Source organism: Phascolarctos cinereus, unplaced genomic scaffold (genome assembly GCF_003287225.1).
Source record: "Phascolarctos cinereus isolate Bilbo 61053 unplaced genomic scaffold, phaCin_HiC Scaffold_2;HRSCAF=192, whole genome shotgun sequence".
NCBI classification, from domain to species: domain Eukaryota; kingdom Metazoa; phylum Chordata; class Mammalia; order Diprotodontia; family Phascolarctidae; genus Phascolarctos; species Phascolarctos cinereus.
Genome location: NW_027555625.1, coordinates 285,342,885 through 285,361,622, shown reverse-complemented (window position 1 = coordinate 285,361,622; position 18,738 = coordinate 285,342,885). Strand labels below are relative to the sequence as shown.

Genomic DNA, 18,738 nt, shown 5'->3' with positions numbered 1-18,738 from the left:
TTGCCTAGCCCCCCCCCCCAAAAAAAAGACATCTTTACTGATAATACCCAGTTTCAGAGCACAAATGGAACACTGAAATCAATGTTTCCATTTTGGATGTCAGGCTGATAATACAATCTCAAAATTAGAAGGTATCTCAGAGGTCATCTAATTAAAACCTATGCCTGAAAACTCTACAACTTACCTAACAAGTATCCACCACCCTGTATAAAACCTCAAAGTGAGGAGCTAACCTACTAGTATATAGTACCTCCTAAGGCAGCTCATTCCACTTTAAAATAGCTTTGTTAGAAAGTTTTTCCTTCTATTAAGCTTAAATGGACCTCTTCACAATAACTACCTATTCTTAGTTCTATCTTTTGAATCCAAGCAAAAGTCAGATCTCTCTTCTATGACACCTTTTCAAATTCAAGATAACTACACTATCCACTCTCCCTCTCCCCTAATCTTTTCTTACTTAAGCTAAAGTTCTTGACTAATTCTATATAGTGTTATTTTTGAGGCCCTTTAAGCCATTCTGGCCTCCCTCTAGCTAGAACAGCGCTCTTCCTAAAATCTAGAATGGAGCACAGTATTACAGACAGTTTGATTCAGAGAACACAAAAGCTATCAGTCCTGAACTGGTTCTATCTGAACATATACGGTTCAAACAGAAAATGAAAAAATGTTCCAATTCACTAATAAGACAAATGAAATCAGAAATGACAACATTTTACTTCACACTCATCATCCTGACAAAGATAATAAAAAGTAGATTTTGGAGGGGCTCTGGGAAGATAAGCACACTAATTCACTGTTGCTGGGCTCTGCAGCCTGGCATATCAGCAAAAGTGTTATTTTTATGTATAAACTGCTCAAAGCTGACCAAAAAATTAAGGGAAATGTAAAATTCTATATTTATTTCTGACCCTTCTCCCTTGATTGCTTACAAGTAGTGATAATTTACAATCACAGAGCAGGAAAAGATCATCTTAAAAACATCAAATCTCCAACTTCCAAGGACCGAGAACATATTTTTTAATTCTTAAAAAATGAAATTGAATTAAGATATAAATATAAAATTAACTGACTAGTTCCCAAATGAGTTCTATATAGAACTTATTTATATTTAAGACTAAACAGCTCTTGAACAGACCCCATATATTCATATAACCATTTCAGAATTTTTGAATGATTCAGTTTACCATACATTTTAACTGTCATAAAATTTTAGCCTAACGGAAATACAATTTTGTTCTTAAAACATTTGCTGACTAGAAATTCCTTTGGTGACCAATTTCTGCACCAAAATTGAAGGCCTATTTCTGAGACCATTGATCAACCACATAAAACGCCTAAACAAATTATTTTAGAAATATTTTGCTTTAATAAGACAAAATAATTGAGAAAATATATTAAATTCAGTTTCAATTAGATAAAACCTAGTGTCTCTTTTTCTAATGTAAATTTTAAACAAATTTTTACACCATCTACATTATTATTTCTAAACAAATGTCCAAAAATAAAATTAAACTAACCACTTCTGTATCTGGAAATCTTTCTTCACAGTTATGTTAACTGTTATATCACTGTTTTTAATGGAGATCTTAAAATGACTTTTTTAGTGGTTTTTTAGCTCTGTTTTTAAGAATTATGCATTAGAACCACTTTGAGAGAAGCCTACTGTATTTCCTCTACTGGTTACTACAATAACGGAAAAATGAAATAGATTGTTATTTAGGATACACTCCCTTCCCCCCACCCATAAGACAAAAATACTGTTGTTGAAACGGAGCAGAAGAGGCACTAACGTGGTTGGGAGTAGATATAACCAAACTCCTAACTTTATTCACTGACCATAATATAAACCACATTAATTTGGATTCTATAAAAGAAAGAGTTGAGGACTGGGTATGTTAAATCATTAAGTTTATGGATAAAGAGTTTAATAGCATTTAGTGCAAAATAGATAAGCTATAACAATTTAACATTTCACACATCGAAAAAACATAAGAAATGAAAATACATAGGACAATCTTCACTACAACAAAAGGCTGACCAATATTATTAATAAAAACTATGTTCTTAGTTTTACCTTAAGAGTTATTATTTCCAGAGAATGAGGTTGTTACATTTTAATCATTTTGAGGATACTGGACATAAATCCATCCAGACAGAACATTACTGCTTAAAAATGAATAACCATGAAACATTTTGCCTATAATAAATAAAATTTATATTTAGGTTAACAGGCACCAACTTGAGGGCAGAAAAAAAAACTTTTGTTCAACCAAGAAATAAATCATAACTCAAGAGAACATGGTGGTATTTCTGAATGGTATGACATATCCTTAAAAATTATCTTCAAGTATCACCCAACTTCTCAACTAGCTGTCTAGAAGCATCACCAGGATACAAACTAGACCCTAGACTATCAACCATAAAAATAAAAGGCCAAGAACAAACCTTAATTTAAGAGAAAAATTACATTATATATTCTCTTAATACTCAGTTCAATAAAATAACAATTACTAGTTTATTAAAGGTTAGATGAACTGTACATATGTAAACTGTTAGAGCTGAAAAATCTGAAATATATTTTAAAAAGCAAAATCGCTCTTTCTGAAAGTATTTAAAATATTTCATTTCTGGTGGCAAATCTAAATGCTATCAAGCATTTTATTTCCCTGCTTTTCCCCTACTTCTCTCCCCCTTTGCATTCATCCAGCATATATTTTCAAAAGACCAAATGTAGTCACATATTCCAGACATGAAACACTGACATTGTTTCTTGGTAAACAAGAGAGACACAGAAAAGTCCAAGTTTACAACTCTGCTCCAAAAGTGTTGCACAGGCTAAACGATGTGAAGGATAAAAGGGGAGGGGAGAGGAGAGGAAAGAATCAATGGCCCTTGTAGATGCAGGCAGAGTACTCCTGAGAGTCCTTAAGAATTTGTTGATGTAGTCCTGAAGAAAGTTCCAGCAATTCAGCAGACAAGTATTAGAGAATAAGTCTTTGATTGATAATTTTTCTATTTATTTCTGCCAAGGCGACTGAAAATACGAAAGCCTTTTCATCAGAAAGGTTAGCATAGATGTCAACTTCCTTTTCCTGTCTCTCTGTTAAAAGAAAAAAAGTTAAAACATCATGTTTAGTCCTAAATTCAATAATTAAAAATCAGACAGCCCCTCATAGTACTAATTAAATAGATGTAAAATCTTATGTTATTAGTGCTATGTTCTAGAACTAAAGCTTGAATTAAAGAATCATTATATAACAAAGAATATTTAAAATGTTTAGTTATTTTCTGGAACCAGTTTTGAAGATATGTGATAACTTAAAATTTAGGCTCCTTAACCTAAAGGACAATGAACACATACTCACTAAAATTACAACACATTCTCTACCAAAATTAAAATATTTCTCTCCCCAAATTATTATAAACTTCAAGGTCTTAAATTAAGATGGATTTCGTCTCCCCAAAGTGATGGATGGCCCCCACTGACAAGCAACAACAGCTTCAAAAATACATTAAGTGTTTGCTTTGCTGTCAGGCTACAATTGTGGAAAATTAAATTTAAATTATCAAATAAGGTATGCCAGCCTAGATGATGTCAGTAAGATAATATACGTAACAACACTTTGCAAACTTTGAAGAGCTTACATAAATGTTAGCTTTCTTATTCAAGTCCCAAAGCACCCACCACCACTACCCTCATCTCTAAATCCTGTGCTTCAAAGGAACTGCAAAATTTTTTTGAATGGGTTACAGTATATACTGCTTTCATTTAAGCACTTAATTATGAAACAGAACTATAATAACAACATAACAACAAGAACAGCTAGCATTTACTTTAAGGTTTGAAAAACACTTTACAGATATTATCTCAATTTATCCCCACAACAATGCCCTGAGGTAGATGCTATTATTACCCCCATTTTACAGATGAAGAAACTGAGGCAGACTTGTCCAGGGTCACATAGCTATTAAGTACTTGTGGCAAAATCTGATCTGTTTTCTTGACTCCAGGTCCAATACTGTATCCACTATACTAACTAGATGCCAGGAGGAAGGTACTTTGATTTTTCAAATGCAGTAGTAAACTTTGTAATGAAATTATATTGAATAATTATGAATCTGCCAGAATTTCAACCTATATATAACTAAAAGTATTAAAACCACACAACAAATCAAAATGTAGAATTCATTTAAGCACTTTTTGTTGGGTAAAGGTGAGCAATTCTACTATGGGAACCCTGAGTTAATTAAACACTGTAATAATAAATTTAACCTATGTCTGCAAAGTGTTCTTTAATCATCCTTTTTAAAACAGAGTCAACATGAAGGACTTTTAGAAATATTTCTATTTCTCAAATAAACCTTTAGGTTTTATTCAACTCACACATGTTTAAACGAACTACTCTAAAACTTTTTAAAAGGAAACTGTCATTATTTGTTTTCCAGTTAGGGCTTACTTCAAAATGTTTCAAATATTAAGTGTTTATACATAGGAAATTCAGGACTATAGGCTAAAGCTGAAAGTAAATTAACTGACTAATCAATAATATCATCAAAAAATTTGTGAAACCATCAACTATAATATTCAGAAATAGCACACATTTTCACAAGTTGACCCTGCCAACATATACTAGATTTAGAAAGCACTAATTCTCATTAAAAGTCTCCAATTATATCATATAAATAAAAAGGATTTTATTTACTTGAATGCCTTTTTTTATCTAAATACACAAACATAAAAAGCATTTAATTCATTCCCAAAATAGGCAGTTTTTCTTTAAAAAGTGCTTCTATTCAGAAAACTGAAAATACCCCTAAAATCTTCCATTTCCAAATACATATTTGCTCCTTCCTTTTTTTTTTAAAGTTAGAACATCAAGAAAAAGTTAGAGATTCGATACATCAAAGATCCTATTACTATACAGATATTCACTTAACTGACCTAAAAATTATCTTGATTCCCTCCTTCCCCTCCTTAGACCTATTCTCAGATATGCTCTCCTAGTCTGTCTGTTCTTTGGGCCACAATCCTTTTTCACAACCAAAGAGGCCATTTTATTTTCTGTATCAAACAGTATTTCCACTTTCTCTGCTGATTTTTCTACCCTATTTCCCATTTCCTAACCTTACCAGCCTTTTCCCCTAGCCATTCCATCAGACAAGAAGCACATTCAGTTTCAGTGCTTTCCTCAACTGTCTAAGAGAATCTAGTAGAAGCAAAAGAAACACCAATAAAATTACCCAAGAAATTTGCAAGTGCCTAAGCAAAGGTTCCCCAAAATACGGCCAAATATGATTAAATCAACCAAAATTTTTCTAAATGCTTCACTGTTAAAACTAGTATTACTTAGTCAATACTTGAAAGATATATATCACCAAATAAATATTCATGAACACAGGGACTTTACTGTAGACACTAAATACCTAAAGCAGTAGAGTGTACTGCTCCTTCTTACAACAGTTAAGAAATTTAAATCTATGCTAAAGGAACAGCTTCATCTTGCCAAATGATTTTTTTTTGCCAAAACATTTTAAAAATTAATTTTAAAGAACCAAATATCCATTTTATTTCATTGTTGGTTTATAGCACCTATAATTACTCTTTTATATTATGGTATGTATAACTACACTTTCATATTCTCGTTATTTGTGTACATTTTATTTCTCCTATTAAACTTTTCCATGAGAAGAGGGACCATCTTATTTTTTGTATCTACCAAGGCATCTAACACAATGTCTTACAAAAAACTGCAATCCAGGGATTCAATAAAAGTATTTATTAAATAAATAAGTGAAATTTTAGAACATAAAGCAGGCTGTTTCTTTATAAGTAAAAACTAGATTCTGATTAAGCAAAAAACATTTCACTTTTTTCAAAAGGTGCCTCTAATTTAGTTATCATGAAAATCTAAACACTCAGACGTTCAAAGCCTCATTCTGAAAAACACACTCAATAGCAATTCTTTTTATTTTCTTTTTAATCCCACAGAACAACAGTTTTTCTAAACAACCTACCAGAACTCAGGTTAGTCCTTTAAAAAAAAAAAAGTTCACCCCTCCCCCCATCCTTGGCAAGGGGTGGGGAAGTATGGGCCTGCAACTCAAAACAAAGTCAGACTTGGTTGAAGTGTGCTTTGTTTCGATGAACTGGGATTTTTGTTGTTGTTATTGTTGTAACAGATGGCTCTCTAGGAGGGGGATATATGGAGAAACAAGACACATGTGAAAACAAAAACAGGTCAATGAAAATTAAGAAAAAAACAAGGGTCTCCCTACTTAAGTTTATTTTGTTAAGCTATATGAAAAAATACTCCAAACATTTCAAACAGGATGTTTAGCACTTTTCATACATCAACTGTTCCTTACACTTGAAAGCCAACAAAATCAAGCATGTCAGCTGAACAATTTTCTATGCCTTCACTTCTAGCAAGAAAAAAATTTCTTTTGATTTTCTAAGCTATATGATGATTATGGAGCGCAGAATCTACAAGACTTAAGCCTATATTTGTAGTCTAATTTATTATGAAAAATTAAGCATCTATGACAGACTCACTATCTTCTTAAATTCTGGTGATCTACACCAGAGCCATACTGTTTCATGAGTGTTATCTAGTTATGATAAAATAATTTAATACTTAAAAAAACAAACCCTACTCCAACAATAGTAGATTTGGACATACCTCTTTCTTCCTCATGTTTTTTGGCAGATGCACTTTTAGGTCTTCCTCTTCCTCGTCTGATATGATCTGATTGGCTGCTACTTCGAGACCTCTTTCTGTTTTCTAAATCTTTATTTACTGTAGAATTAATCTTCTCTCTCCTAACTCTTTCAGTTCGTCTTCTCTTGGCATCATGCTTATTTTCTGTATGGATGAATAAAAATCACAATTTTGAGGGCTATCATAAATTTTTGCCTTGGATCTCATTCCTCTTTCCTAATATTCAAACTTCTATATGCAATGGATATTGCCTAGAGTGTTTCAAAAGATTCTAAGTACACAAGTATGGTCTGCCTGTTAAGAAAAAACTCACTTTACTCCTGATCCTGACCATGTTTAAGGTAGAAGGAATCTTTCAAGTAGAAAAATTCTTTCTTCCCCAGTTTAATTCCAATCTCCCTATAAGAAGGCAAAAACTTCCTACGTTCACCTCCTCACCTCTTCCCAAACATAAAATAGTAGAGGTGGACAGGAGGCAAGAGAACAACCATTCCCTCTTCCCAGTTTTCTCCCCCAACTTCAGGTCTCTATCAAAATATGAACCAGAAACAAGGTTAATCTTAACTGTAATGAATAATGAATGATCATGTTTCTCAATACTAGTTATTTGCTGTAAGTAATTTCATTTTAGTCCTTGACCAAGCATTTCCACAAAAACAAGCAGCTATTTTTCCCTGCCAGTCTTCACTGAAATGACAGGTGATATTTTACCACTAACATTAATATTAATGTTAATACTGAAAAGTAAAAAACACTACAAATTTACACTTTCACTTAAAATGCGTCCAGGTACAGAGTAAATTTTTCCACATAAATATACAACGGGCAGCTTTTATCCTTATTTCAAATGAGAAAATAAATAAAAATTACCTTGAGGTACTTGGTATAAACTGAGTTAAACCACACTGTTTTAGCATTCTGTGGTCACTGAGTCTCTAAGATTCCCATTACAATGTATGAAGTTCAAGTCTTAGAACCAAAAAGCATATATCATTCTTTGTTCCAGGAAATGGAATTGGTCTATTCATTCTAATAATCCTATTTTCCAACAAATTATTTAAATTGATCACTGCAAAATACATTTTTTGAGAAAAAATGCCATAAAAGAGAAAAGATAATTTTCCAGGAATTTTCTATTATAGAAAAAGAGAGCTAAATAAGTAGGAAATGCCTAAAGAAAAATTCATTTAGCTCTCACTAGAATGTGTCAAAGAACAATTTACTATCAATACATAAAAAGAGAAAAAAATTTGGTTCCATTTATCACACAACAACCAAAAAGTTTAGACACTCTTAAGGCAGCTTCAATTATTTCTTTTCATCTCTTCCTCTCCCCAAAGATGACGGGGAGAGAGGGAAGGCAGTAAGCAAAATCACACATAAAATGAATTAACACTTATGAGAGAACAACCCTACCCTGTGAGACTGGATTTTGTTAAAGTTTACATTTTCATCTAGACCAAATTCCATACCTCTAGTTTTCTTCCCTCTCCCTACTTCTTCCCAACTCATAGTCAATGTATTTTAAATACCTGAGTCTCACATAACTCAAAACCAGTTAAATTTAACTGAAGATGTTAGTTTCATTTTTCAACTCTAACAGAAAGTATGCTTATAATTAAATAGCCAAGTTTAAATTTTGACTTGCTGAAAAATAATTTCCATGGCCTATTTTCAAAAAATGATATTTTATAGTTCATCTAATCAATGATTAGGGCCCCTTTGGAAATTTAAGTGATTGATTTTTAAATTTCCCCTCAAGTCCTGATTATCATTCACAGATGGATTTGTTCACACAACTGACATTCAATACTGTTCATATATTCTTTCTTGATACTTTTATCAGTCAATCAACAAATATTTATTAAGCACCTAATACTCACCAGGCACTGTGCTCAATATATAGAATGATTATTTTCAATGAGCTTACTTATTATAAAAGGGGAGATAAGTACATATAAAAATACACAAAACATAAATATAAAGTTAGTGGAGCAAAGGCATACAGAGACTGGAGAGGGAATGAGAGAAAGAAGGCAAATCTGGCTGGATCACTGAGTGAATGAAGGAGATGGTGGAGGCCAGGTTATCTAAGGCTTCAAAAGCTAAATAAAGGAGGCAATACAAAGCCACTAAAGCAGGTTGAGTAGGCAAGTGATATGGCTGGATATGTGCTTAAGGAAAATTATTTTTGTTAACAGTACACAGAATGGACTAGAGTGGTGAAAGACTTGAGGCTGGGAACTAATTAGGAGGCTGTTGTGACAATTTAGATTAGTGTTGAAAAATGCCTGAAATAAGGTAGCAGCTATGTATAAGAAGACAGAAAGGGCTGGATATGAGAGATATTGTGACTATAGAAAGATCAAGCCTCCTATGACACTATATTTTTCTGGTTCTACTTCTGTGACCAATTCTTCTCTACCTCCTTTTTTCATTATTCTTTACCTCGTCTACATTCACTCCTCCCAGGGAACTCAAATGTTCCCATAGTAATTTATAAGATCACTACATGATTTCCAAATTAAAAAATAGCTTCCTAATCTCTGTCTCACATTTTCAAATACCCACAGCACATCTCCACACAGATGTCTTACTAGCATCTTAAACTCAACATCTCTTTGCCTTTAACAAAACTAGCTCCTTTATAAGCTATGCCATTTCTGTCAGTAGTACCACAATTTGTCCAGCACTGGCCCCCCCAATTTAGAAACCATGTAAGTCATCTGTGACTCTTTACTCTCCTTTATCCCCTATATCCATTCTGTTACAATGGTCCTGTCAATTTCTTCTTTGAAATCTTGGATTTACCTTTCTGTATTACTTAGTCTAAACCTTCATCACCTCATATCTGGATTATTTCAAATACCCCTCCCCTAGCTATCTCTTCTAATCTAAACTATTCCAATGATAAGATAATCTTCTTATGTAAAGTACCATTTGCTTCATGCCACACTCCTACTCAGAAACCTATCTACTACACATTAAGTCTAAACTCTTCTGTCCAGCTTTTAAAGCCCTCCAACCTTTAGTTCCCTCCTACTTAATCAGCTTTATTTCCACCACTCTACAACACTCACCTTTCATTCTAAATAGGTCAATTCTTTTCAACTTGGGTTCAAAAGCCAATTGTGGCCCCTCCCTGTCCACTATATCAAGTCTGAACAACTCTGCTTAGCTTTTAAGGCTTTCTATAATCTAGTTCCATCATCCTACCTTGCCAACTTTATTTTCCATGGCTCTACAACACTCACCCTTGCCTCCAATTATCTATGCCTTCAACAATTTATATTCATTACCTCCTTAGCACCTTTGTTAATGCTGTTATTCTTGTCAGCAATTCTCTTCATCTTCTCTCCTATTTACATCAGCATCCATCCTATAAGGTCTAGCTCAATTTCTACCTCCTCAATAAAGCCTCCTCTATTTCAGCCTTCACTGATTTCTTCTCTTAAAACTTATGATGCAATGCAAAGCAATGAAGTCAGTTCTACTAAATAGCATGGTGATTTTCATCAGTCCAAGACGGCAGTCTATTTATCGTCACTATGAAAGGAGGTAAGGGATCCCAACACAGTGAAAGAATATGGTATTGAATAATTTTACTGCCAGTTGTGATTAATGGGAAAAATCACTTTCTAAAACATAAAATTTAAAATAAAAGTAATTCAGGATAGATTAACCTTTTCAAGCCAAATATTTTGGGATAATTTAGCCTTTGGAGTTGTACATCACCATGCTTCAAAGGTGCTTCAGATATACCTCATTTTAGGTGAGCTTAATATTTAAGATCATTTTACAACATATCATAGAACTTCTTCAAATATCACCCTTTCCATTAAATATCTTTTAAGGAAACTACTGGATACAACTATATGTAGAGATCTAGGATGTTTACATTCATAAAAAGCCCTATTCCCTCTCCCTTTCCCTGCTATACTCTCTCAAAAAGAAAGGTGCTCTGATGTGTTCATTCCTTGCACTTACAGTTTGGAGTTTAAATGAATTCACTAATTAGTACTCTGAAATTTCTTATCAGCTATCAAAAACTAGAAATTTTTCTTCCACATTCATTAATTTTCAGACTAGAATTTATGGGAAAAAAACATTTCTGGGAGACATTTTACCAGCACTGCAGCAGTTAACATCTAAAAAACCAAACAAACCCATATCAATGCCACATACAGATCTCATAGAGAGTAATTTATGTCAAAGAAACACTTTAATTGATTTCTCAATTAACAGTAATTTTACCAGAGGCTTAATCTAAGTAAATTCACAAAAATTCATTTATAATTTCTTTCACCAAACTGAAAATAAATAGCAAAGAGCCTGAGTTACCTGCAGAAGATGGTGATTTCTCTGAGTGTTTTGCATTTAAGAGCTTTCTACTAATAAATATATAACCACAGGGGCATGATTTACATGCAACAGGAACCTGAAAAAAATGGAAACACATTTTTAAATTTTGAAACAAGACTTTCTTCACATCTAAAAATCACTAAAGGAGAAACACTCAGGGAAATTTCTTTTTCTATTATCTTTCCACTAATATGTTTCCACTAAGCTAGCCCTGACAACATGGACTTTTCACCAAAAAAAAGTACCATATAAAAGAAATTAATCTAAACAAACTACAGTACTACCAGCAAAATGATTATAGCTAGAAAACTGCAATTCACATTGTAAAGAAACCCATTCTCCTGCTGTTCTGCCTTTGATAGGCTTAGTTATATTACTGCTTTTTGTTCATGTATTTACAGAATGGTTTATAATCTTATGTAAACACTTGGTCTAATTAAGCTAATTACAATTCTGGCGATGTTTTTTTTTTAAACTTTGCTTAAGACTACCAAACAAGGTTATTTTTGGTTTCTATTTAAGAAAAATTATTTCAACAATTGAACTCTAATTTAATTCCAGCTTTCTCAAAAGTTCAATAATCAGTTATTCAATATGAAATATGGCTCCTCAATAATGAAGATGGATTAAGCGATTTCAGTACTTCAATAATGAACTCAGGAATTTATTAAACTTTAAAAAAAAATAATGACCTCCAAGAAGGTTTAAAAAAAAGGAGGGGTGTTCTTCTAAGAGTTGATCTTTTCCCAGTCAGCAAGTCTTTTATTGCACTGATCCATCTCAATACATTCTAAATGGGGCTCTTTCTTGTACACGAGGAAACTAGACAAACCCATATTCAATAACACCACCAACTACTACAGTTGAAAAAGCCCAAATTTGTCTTTTGAGGTTCAGAATGTACATACATGTTAGTCTGGTTTTCCTTCAAATTTTTATTGTTAAACTAACCACCTATATGCTTATTAACAAAATTATATATTTCTTGGTCAAATAACATTCTATTTCAGAGCTGCTACATTCTAAAGCTTTTCTTAACCAAGTTTTTGGGAAAACACTGTTTTTTCCTTAAGCAACAGAATGATCTCCTGTAGGCCTCTGATAAAATAACCTATCATAGATTGCCAGGCAAGTCAGATAATATTCATCTGCTATTATATAGTTAATTATAGAAAGAGATCAGGTAACTTCCTACAACAAAAATTCTTAAAATTTAAATGTTGATGCTAATAATAAATTAATGAAGTACTCTAGCACATTATCAGGATTTTTTAAAAAACTCCAAAACATTACTCGTTTTTGGTATGAGTATGGCTTCACCAATTCCTTATAGTCTACTTATTTTGTTTCAGTTTCCAAAGTACAGCTGGCAAATAAATTTTACAAGGAAAAAATGTTGGTTTTATTTTGTTTCCTTGATTAAAAAGTCAAGGCTATAAAATAACCACATTACTGAGTGATTCATTTAAATTCTGCCCTGCTAAGAGTCCTAACTTCTTTTCCATGGAAGAGCTTTAATGTTTGCTATATGTCAAATGGAACATCACTTAAATGGAAAAAAGCTGCTCTATAAAAAAGTCTAAAGGAAAAACAAAAATATACACACCAGTAAAGATACCGGAGAGCTGACAAGAATCTTGAATACACAAAATTGGCTCAGCAGACTATGTGGTTAATGGACGGGAAACACTTTCAGGATGAAAAGCATTATGGGTTTAAATGTTAGAAGTTTAAATTTGTCTGCTTTGCATTTTCAGAAACGTTAGCAAAGATGATGTTACAAAGAAAATGAAAACTTGTGGTTCTCTGTTTGCTCAGACTTTGTACTTTAGATATTTTTGCTGTGTAGTTAATAGTAAGCATTCCTGAATTTACAGAAACCACATAGGTGAATATTTAAATGAGACAGTTTCAGATTAATGATTTTTAGTTAAATTTAATAAAAACAGAAATGACACAGACTGTAGTCTGTGATACAACTCAGGGTAATCAAAAAACCACTCCATACTATTTTAAAACAGAAAAAGCTTTTATTTTTTATAGTTTATTTGCTCTAGAAAGCATAGCAAAATAAGAATGATATTTCAAATCAGAATTATTTACTGATTTAACAATTATTTATTAAACACTATGAGAAATACAGTTTAGGTAAGGCACAGTCCCTGTCCTCATTGAGCTTACATTCAAATAAAGGAATAATATACCAAACAGCAAAGAATTACAAGAAGATACTAGAAAGGTTAGATATTTTCTCCTCAACCTCTTCTTTCCATAAGACAGCATTTACTATATACTTCAATACAAATTTATCTTAATGAATTATTTTCCTTAGTTCTTAGCTCTTTACTAAACATGTCATGTAAATTAACAGATACACTAGTTTTTAAAAAACAATGGCAAGTCTGATTTGGTCCTTCCCTCTTACATGAAAGGCCACAACAAATTCAGTTAGTATACCACTTTGAAAGACCAGCAGTGTTTCTGTGATTTGTCATAAGAATTCCTAACAACACTATTTTGATTACTTATAAGGACTCAGGCCAAGTCTTCCTTAGAAATTTTCTATTGCTTTCTCCAGTCAGGATATTAAAAACAGGTATGCTACTTTTCCCTAAAACATTGCTTTATGCCAAATAAAACATGTCAGAATTTGCAAAGACTTGTGCCCTACATAAGCAGGAACACATAATGCATACCACACAAATCTTAAACTTCTACACAATTAACCAGAACAAATGGAAACGATTTAATATGGAAATAACTTTTTTGCAAAGGCAATAAAGCATGCCAAAATATGAGTCAGAATTTTATTAATATTCCCCCCTCCCCTGTTTTGTCCATTAAAAAAAATAGTAGGAACGGAAATTCTTTGCTCTGGAAATCATGAATGTAAAACTACTAAATCATTTGTATGTTGCTAGATGATCTCCATTCTGGTATGGCTGACAAATAACAGAACTGCACAAACTGTTCAACCTTTCTCTGATCCTCATTTCCACCAAATGCCCATAACAGATCTCAAAAGAAAACATTACGGAATCACTGTCAGCCCACAAGACTTCTCCTCAAAAGTATGTAATGTACTGTACTTAGCTTTCAAAAGTCTCTAAGATGATTTCAGAAAATAGCTGCAAGAAAATTACTGGAGGCAAAAAGAAAGAAAAAAAGGGGACAAAAGGGATCATTTTGAAAATATTTCACAGTGGTACAAGAGAAAGATACTCAAACCTGCATTTTATCATTCAATAAAAGAATCATATAAAAGTGATTAATCTATGTTTTTAACACCTTAAATGAGAATTTTTTTATACCTAAGAAACCTTAAAACTCGAGAGGGTAAACATAAGTGGCATGATATAAAGGAATTCCCATTCGAAAATTAGGGATGTAAAGTCATCCATTCACTTTAGAGAATACAAGACTTCAAAATTCACTGAAGCTCAGAGTTAAAGCCCATTAACTGTGGCTTCTGCTGTCAGATTAGAGTGACCACCCAGGTCACACAGGGGCAAGATATTTGAGCCAACCCCTCGCATATTTTAAAACTGAACACAGCAACGCAATGTGGCAAGAGTGCACAATTGGTGCTGGGGGCCTAGATTAAAGTAACAGATATTTGGCATTTATTCTAGCACATAGGACAGTGGGCGTTAAATGTTCATTTAGAAACCATCTGCATGTAAAGAGATGAACCAGCCGGCTTACAGCCTTTTTTTTTTTTAAGCAAAGTAGACAAAGTGCCCTTCAGACCCCAAACAGCCAGAAAGGCAAGATACTCAGGACTAGCAGTTATACACTGAAAGGGCTATCCAAGTCTAAACACCACGGTGGTAACTATTTACAGGGTGATTTCTCCCAGAGTGGGATGAATAGTATTTACTCCATTTTACATGTCTCCATCTGAAGCAGCTTAGAAAGAACACTGGATTTGGAGTCAGAGAACGTGGGTTTGAATTCCAGCTGTAAAACCTGTGTTATCTTGGGCAAGTCCTTTAATCCCTCCAGGGCTCCTTCCCTCCACAGAAAGACACAGTTGGACTAGATGGTATCTAAATTATCTAATGCATAAATGCTTATTGAATCGATTTCTATTGGTCTTTTCCAGCTCTGAATCCTTTATATTCCACTTTATCTATTTTATCTGTATTCTATTTATGTATGTGCACGTCTCATTCCCCTTCTCTTTCCTCCCCAATCTAAGCCACCTCTAAGACGTAAGCTCTTTGCAGGCAAGAACCATACTCAGCATCTCATCCCGTACCTAGCACAGTGCACAGTAGGAGCTTAACACATTTTGTGCTGAATTGAATTAATTTTTCTTTCTCTTCCAGCACCAGGCTTTGTGAGCTGGACTTAGTAGGTGCTGAATAAATGTATGTCGTTTGCTAACCCCCTTCCAGGAAAAAAAAAAACGGGAGGGGGAGGGGAAAAGGTAGACAAACCTATGTGCCGGATGGGAGAAAAGCCAGTCCAAAGATCACACGAGTCGTGCCCACTCATATTAGATCTTCCCATACGGGGATGGGGACAGTCCCCAGGATATGGAGGGGAAGATCCCTAATCTGGGGGGTCTCGCAGGCCAACTCTCCCCCCCCAGAAGATCCCAGCTGGGGATAGAAGCTACTTCTGCGACCTGGCCTCCTCCCCCACCCCAGCAGTCCCCTCCTCTGCCGGGGTCTCGCCCAAGTTACCCTAGGGAAACTGGGGCGCCCCAGGGCACCCCGATGGGAACGCGAGCCAAGCCCAGAGACCACCTCTCCATCCTGTCCCAGCCCCCAAAGCCAAGGGACCTGGGCTGCTGCCCCCTCCCCAGCCACCCGCATCGGTCACCCGGCCCTTTCCCCAGCCTCAACGGCCGCTGGCCAACCGCCGCCCGCGCCCCGCCTCCGGCCGCCCGTGCCCCGCCTCGCGCCCCCCCACCCCCGGCCCCTGCACGCGCTCCGCCGCTCGCGAGCCCCCTCCCGCCCGGCCTGGCCGCGCCTCCCAGCCCCGCCCGGGGAGCCGACGAGGGGCGCTCACCTGTTGATCACATTCCGGGCAGGATTTGGTGGCCATCTTCACTTTCTTGGCTCTAGTTGCAGACATGCTCCTTCCCCTTCGCTGAGGAGGCGGCAGCTCCTCCCCTCCCTCCTCAGCAGCCCGGCCCGGCCTCGGCCTCAGCCCCGCCCCGCGCGTCCTGACTGACTGACTGACTCTGACCGAACGAGCTAGGGATCGAGCCGCCCTCGGGGGTTCGCAAGGAAGGGGGCGGAGCCCCAGGGGGGAGGGGCGCCGGGGGGCAGGGGAGGGGGGAAGCGTTCACACCGCGGGAAGAAGGGCCAGACCCATCCCCAGCCTCCTCGCCCCTCCCGGGACCCCTCTCCTCGCTCCTCAAGCTCCTCCGCTCGACCACAAGATACGCAGCCAAGCCCGCCTGCGCGCACTCGCAAATCCTCGTGTGTGACTCTCTGTGTCTAGATTGGGGTGGGGGGGCGGGGTGTAGAGGGAGCGCCGCGCCTGCGTACGGCGGCAATGGGCGGGATTCGGGACCGAAGGCAGTGAGGCGCCGGCGTGACAAAAAACCACACCCCTCCCCTTGCCTGACAGACAGTCCCCCTGTTGGGGAGGGGCTTAGTGGTAACAAGGACTTAGTTGACCAATCAGAAGGGAGAAGTAGTTGACAGTTTAGCTAGGACCCCGCCCCTATATCAGAAGAGGAAAGGAGCGGGGAAGGCTGAGCTTAGAGATGAAAGCTGCCTGTAAGCCGAGCGTAGAATTTAGGGTTCAAACCTCAACGTCCACTAATATGCTGTGACCTTCCACAAATTGCTATGTGCTTCAGTTTCCATATCTGGAAAATGGGATGTAAGTCAGCTTTTTTAGTGCTAGTGGGATGTTCCATTAGAGATAGTGGACAGTGTTTATTTGCGTTATTTATCTTGTATACCGCTCCCAAAAAAAGACAAATATTCAAACAACTACCAGAATGATTTTCTCAAAGCACAGGTCTGACCAGGTCATCTCACACTACCCAACAAACTGCAGTGGATCCTTAAATACTTTCTCTAACATTTAAGGCCTTCACATTTGACACTAATCTATTTACTAACCACAGCTACCACCTTAGTTCAGGGCTTCATTACTTCTCACCTGCACAATAACAACAGTCCCCACTCCATTTCATCCTCCAAATAGATAACAAAATTATTTTCAGGGACCCCACTGCCTAAGAAAAATGACCTTCTTGCTGTACCTCACACAAGACACTCCTCACTTCCTTCCCCTGTCTTTGCAAAGGGTATCAGCATGTCTGGAATACATTATCTCCTAGGTCCTTGATTTCTCTCAATGCTTAGCTTACACATTACCTTCTTTTTAAAAAAAAATTATTAAGTTTTTAATTTATGGAATAAAGCAAGCATTTCTGTAATATAGTACAATAAAAAAAGATTACACCTTCTTAGGCTATATCCCAAAGAGATCATACAAATGGGAAAAGGACCCACATGTACAAAAGTATTTATAGCAGCCCTTTTTGTGGTGGCAAAGAATTGGAAATTGAGAGGATGTCTATCAATTGGGGAATGGCTGAACAAGTTGTGGTATATGAATATAACAGAATACTATTGTACTATAAGAAATGATGAACAGGCTGACTTCAGAAAAACCTGGAAAGACTTGTATGGTCTGATGCTCAGTGAAATGAGCAGAACCAAGAGAACCTTGTACACAGTAACAGCCACCTTGTGTGATGACTAATATTGATAGACTTAACCCTTCTCAGCAATGCAAGGATCTAAGACATCTCCAAAGGCCTCATGATGGAAAATGCTATCCACATCCAGAGAAAGAACTATGGAATTTGAATGCAGATGGAAGCATACTATTTATTATTTTATTTTTCTTCTGTTGTGTTTTGTTTCCTCTTTCTGGTGATTCCTCCTATTGGTTTTAATTCTTACTTACAACATCACTAATGTGAAAATATATTTAATAGGAATGTATATGTATAGCCTATATCAGATTGCTTGCTATCTTGGGGAAGGAGGTGGGGAGGGAGAGGTAGAAAAATTTGAAACTCAAAAGCTTATGGAAGTGATTGTTGATAAATCAAAATAAATTAATTAAAAATAAAAAAAGATGATTGCACATAAAACTGCAAATCTATTATATACTACTTGTTATTCCTTTTAAGTATATAATAATGTTATCTAGTAAATTTCTTTTTTTCCTTTTTTTCTTCCCCCCCCCATTACCTTTTACATGAGGCCTTTAGTGATCTTCCTAGGTGCTGATGACTCTACCACATAATCTTGTATTTTTGAACTTATTCTGTATTTTATTATCTATTTGCATTGTTTTACAGTATATGTGAATTTGTTCTGTATTTTATTTATGTGCTTATATGTGTACATATTGTAGAATGTAAGCTTCTTGAAGGCAGCGGATGTTACTTTTTTGTCTTTATATCCCCATGGCCTAGCACATAGGAGGTATCAACTGGGTGAAGCCTACCCCTCAAAATGCAGAGGAGTCCAAGCTTAGTTAAAAGCAGAAAAGTTTTATTAGGAGGAAAATCAGACGCTAGTGCTAAGGCACCCCAATACAAAGTACAAGGGAGCCCACAGCCTAGGAGAGGCAGGGGCATTGTATGCTTGAAAACCAACCACAAAGAGGA

At 35.9% G+C, this 18,738-nt stretch overlaps 1 protein-coding gene across 1 annotated transcript; it reads right to left on the bottom strand.

Annotated features, from left to right (window-relative positions):
• Nucleotides 1-1,790: 1,790 nt before the first annotated feature.
• On the bottom strand, nucleotides 1,791-16,533 carry CUNH16orf87 (chromosome unknown C16orf87 homolog). The gene is made up of 4 exons (XM_020985096.2): nucleotides 16,101-16,533; nucleotides 11,061-11,157; nucleotides 6,681-6,863; nucleotides 1,791-3,100 (listed from the first exon to the last, which is right to left on the bottom strand). The coding sequence occupies exons 1-4, from the start codon at nucleotides 16,164-16,166 to the stop codon at nucleotides 2,982-2,984; spliced, it is 465 nt and encodes a 154-aa protein (XP_020840755.1). The 5' UTR covers nucleotides 16,167-16,533; the 3' UTR covers nucleotides 1,791-2,981.
• Between the last annotated feature and the right edge of the window lie 2,205 nt (nucleotides 16,534-18,738).